Here is a 3,023-nt window from a genome sequence, read left to right on the forward strand (position 1 = left end):
TAATCAGCGGTAAATCTCCATCACCTGCGGGCTTTCACATGGAGCAGCATTAACTACACAGAGCCGTTGTTCACTGACAAGCTGCGCAAAACATGCCCAAAATATGATCGTGGTTTTGCGCAGCTTGTCAGTGAACAACGGCTCTGTGTAGTTAATGCTGCTCCATGTGAAAGCCCGCAGGTGATGGAGATTTACCGCTGATTAAAGAACCGACTTTACTGACAAGATGCGCGTTAAATATCGCATGCGATTTATCGTGCAGCCCTAATACAAATCAGTCCACATCAATGGCACTACAAGAAATAATGGTGCTCACTACAAAACCAATCATGCAATTAATGGGCCTCCTTGACACAAACTGATAAAATCGTGTCCATGTTTCATGTACAAGTAGGGGTTATTGGATAAGTGTCACTAAGATAATATCACAATTGTTTTAATAATGTGCAAGATGATGACATTATCGATTGTCACTCACTTTGCAAAAGCCAAAAAAAAAAAGCACACAGTCCATACATTCTCAGTGGCATGTAGCCTATAAGAATGCAGTTAAAATGCCAAAAAATTAAAATAAAAAATTCCAAACAAAGCCACAGCAGAACCATTGAGCATCATACAGACAGTCACTTCATAAAGACACTCACTTGCTTTGTTACTGAATCAATCAATCATTTTATACGAATAATTTGAATGAACGATTTAATGACTCATTAAGACAGGGACTTGCTGCCAAGTCTTGGTTTTAGTTTTATATTCAAAAGTTTCATTTTTCAATATTCAAAATGTAATTTTTAAACTGTCTCATAGAATTATTTATGCAATAGTAATTACAGTGTGAATACATTTGTTACCTCTGAGCTGCATTAAATAGTCTCTTTGGATTTACCTAAATGGCACTGCAAATGCAGCTTCTGCGCTACCTCTGCAGTGCAAAGATGGATTTTGTTGATAATGTTTCATTTGACTGGTAACAGACAGTCCTATAGTGTTCTATTATAGTAAAATGTATTGATTAAATACAAGAATTTGAAATTATGACACATATTTAAGTTTTAAAAAGCCCTAAAATTGTAAGAATGCCCCAGGAAATTAATTTAGGGGGAAAAGTATCAGCACTTATTGAAAAATAACATTTCTGTCACTGCTGTGAACTAATCACCACATAGAATATGAAGAACATATGGAAAAAACTGAATAACAAACATTCAAGAAACTAAAATGACTAAAATGTTGGCCAATACGATGTGCAGTATTCTGAGACTGCTCAAAACGACCTTGGCATGTTGACCTTTGACTTTTGGCACATGTTAGCACACAGTTTACTGAAAGACTAGTATAGCCTAAAACAACTATACACATCAAAACTCTACGTTACTGTATTATATAGACATATTTATTATCATCATAGGCTTTTTAGTTGGATTAATGGTTATGTATTTAGATTAAGGCTTTAATACTACTACATTGTTTCCAAAAACGGCTGATTGAAAAATAATGACTTTTATAAGCATTACAAAGAAGCTGAAAGAGAAGTGTAATGGTTACGTTCATATATTCTGCAGTGATGTTCATGGGTCGCACAGCTAATACAACAAAGCCAACAATATATACATGTATATACTAATACAACAATATATATAAATACATATATATATTTAGATCTGTTCGTTAAAATGTGGTTAAATAACCTGCATACAGCACGTGATCAACGTGTTATAACCGCTAAGTACTGTTATAGGAGCGATCACCTCTCAATGACAACTGCATGATCTACACACGCATGGCACAGTCATGCTGCGTTATACCTGTTTACATTTAACCGTCTCGGGACTGTCTGGCGGACACAAAGCCCTACATGTGGAGTCCCGACCGCTCCGCTGTAAAGACGACCAGCTACCGGTGCATGTCTGGTGTTTCCTGTGACCTGAAGCAATGAAGCCGGTGAGCATTTGAGGAGCCGGGCTGATCTTAAGAGCGCAGCCATGTTTAGCCTGTAGAGACAGAAGAGCGAAGGACATCCGCACCACGTGACAGGCCAAAGAGCAACGGGCGAGACCATTGTATTCATAGGGGGGATTCAGTACTCTACCCTCACGTGCGTTACTTTCACGTCATTTACTCAGATGTAGTTGTTCAGATCAGATATTTGCAAAAATTCTTGCGTGTACAAAACATCCCGTCATAAATCAATAATTCCATATTAAAAAAAAAAATCACTTTATTATAGAAAAATGTTATGAAACTTAAGTGCTGCATTCACTCATTTCCTCGAGAATATTCAGTTGCTATTACTATTACTATGTCTTATGAATATGTCCCTAAATAAATAAATAGCTGTTCTTGGGATGCTACCGAGATATGCTTAAAATAATCTGAACTAAAAACAATATCGGTTTAACTTCTAATAAGATAGTAGCTATCAAAAACATTTACCCTTGGTTTCACAGACAAGGCTTAAAGGGTTAGTTCACCCAAAAATGAAAATTAGCCCATAAATTACTCACCCTCAATGCATCCTAGGTGTATATGACTTTCTTCTTTCAGACGAATCCAGTCGGAGTTATATTAAAAATTGTCTTTGATCTTTCAAGCTGTTTAATGCCAGTCAGCGGGTGTTGCATTGCTTCAGTACAAAAGAAGTAAAATAAAAAGCGCCCATCCATAAAAAAAAAAAGTGTCTCACAAGGCTCCAGGGGCTGAACAAAGGCATCCTGTCGATGCGTTTTTGTAAGAAAAATATCCGTATTCAAAACGTAATAATCACTTTAATGTAGCTTGCGCTAACAGCTGTACACGGAAGCAGCTCCGGGCTGATGACGTATGAAGTCAGCGTTGCGCATGCGCCGATGAGTCTCGTGAAACCCAACGTTTGTTAACAGGAGCAAAGGAAGCAAAGTTTCCTTACTTTAGCAAAGGAAAACCAGTCTCCTCTTGGCTTATATCGAAATCCTCTGACATTCTTCTTTACAAATCTTCGGTTTGTACTTCTAATTCGTGACCGGTGTTTTGTTTTGTTCTCTCTC

At 37.3% G+C, this 3,023-nt stretch overlaps 1 protein-coding gene across 1 annotated transcript in view; it reads right to left on the reverse strand.

Moving 5' to 3' along the window:
• The window catches only part of LOC107733673 (leucine-rich PPR motif-containing protein, mitochondrial-like), a 52,615-nt gene extending 50,597 nt beyond the window's left edge, over positions 1–2,018 (reverse strand). Inside the window, exon 1 of the mRNA XM_016545403.1 lies at positions 1,806–2,018. Coding sequence (XP_016400889.1) covers positions 1,806–1,984 — 179 coding nt within the window. The 5' untranslated portion in view covers positions 1,985–2,018. The remainder of the gene's footprint in view (positions 1–1,805) is intronic.
• Positions 2,019–3,023: the final 1,005 nt, after the last annotated feature.

This window comes from Sinocyclocheilus rhinocerous, unplaced genomic scaffold, assembly GCF_001515625.1.
Source record: "Sinocyclocheilus rhinocerous isolate Xijiao unplaced genomic scaffold, SAMN03320098_v1.1 scaffold789, whole genome shotgun sequence".
Taxonomy (NCBI): Eukaryota; Metazoa; Chordata; class Actinopteri; order Cypriniformes; family Cyprinidae; genus Sinocyclocheilus; species Sinocyclocheilus rhinocerous.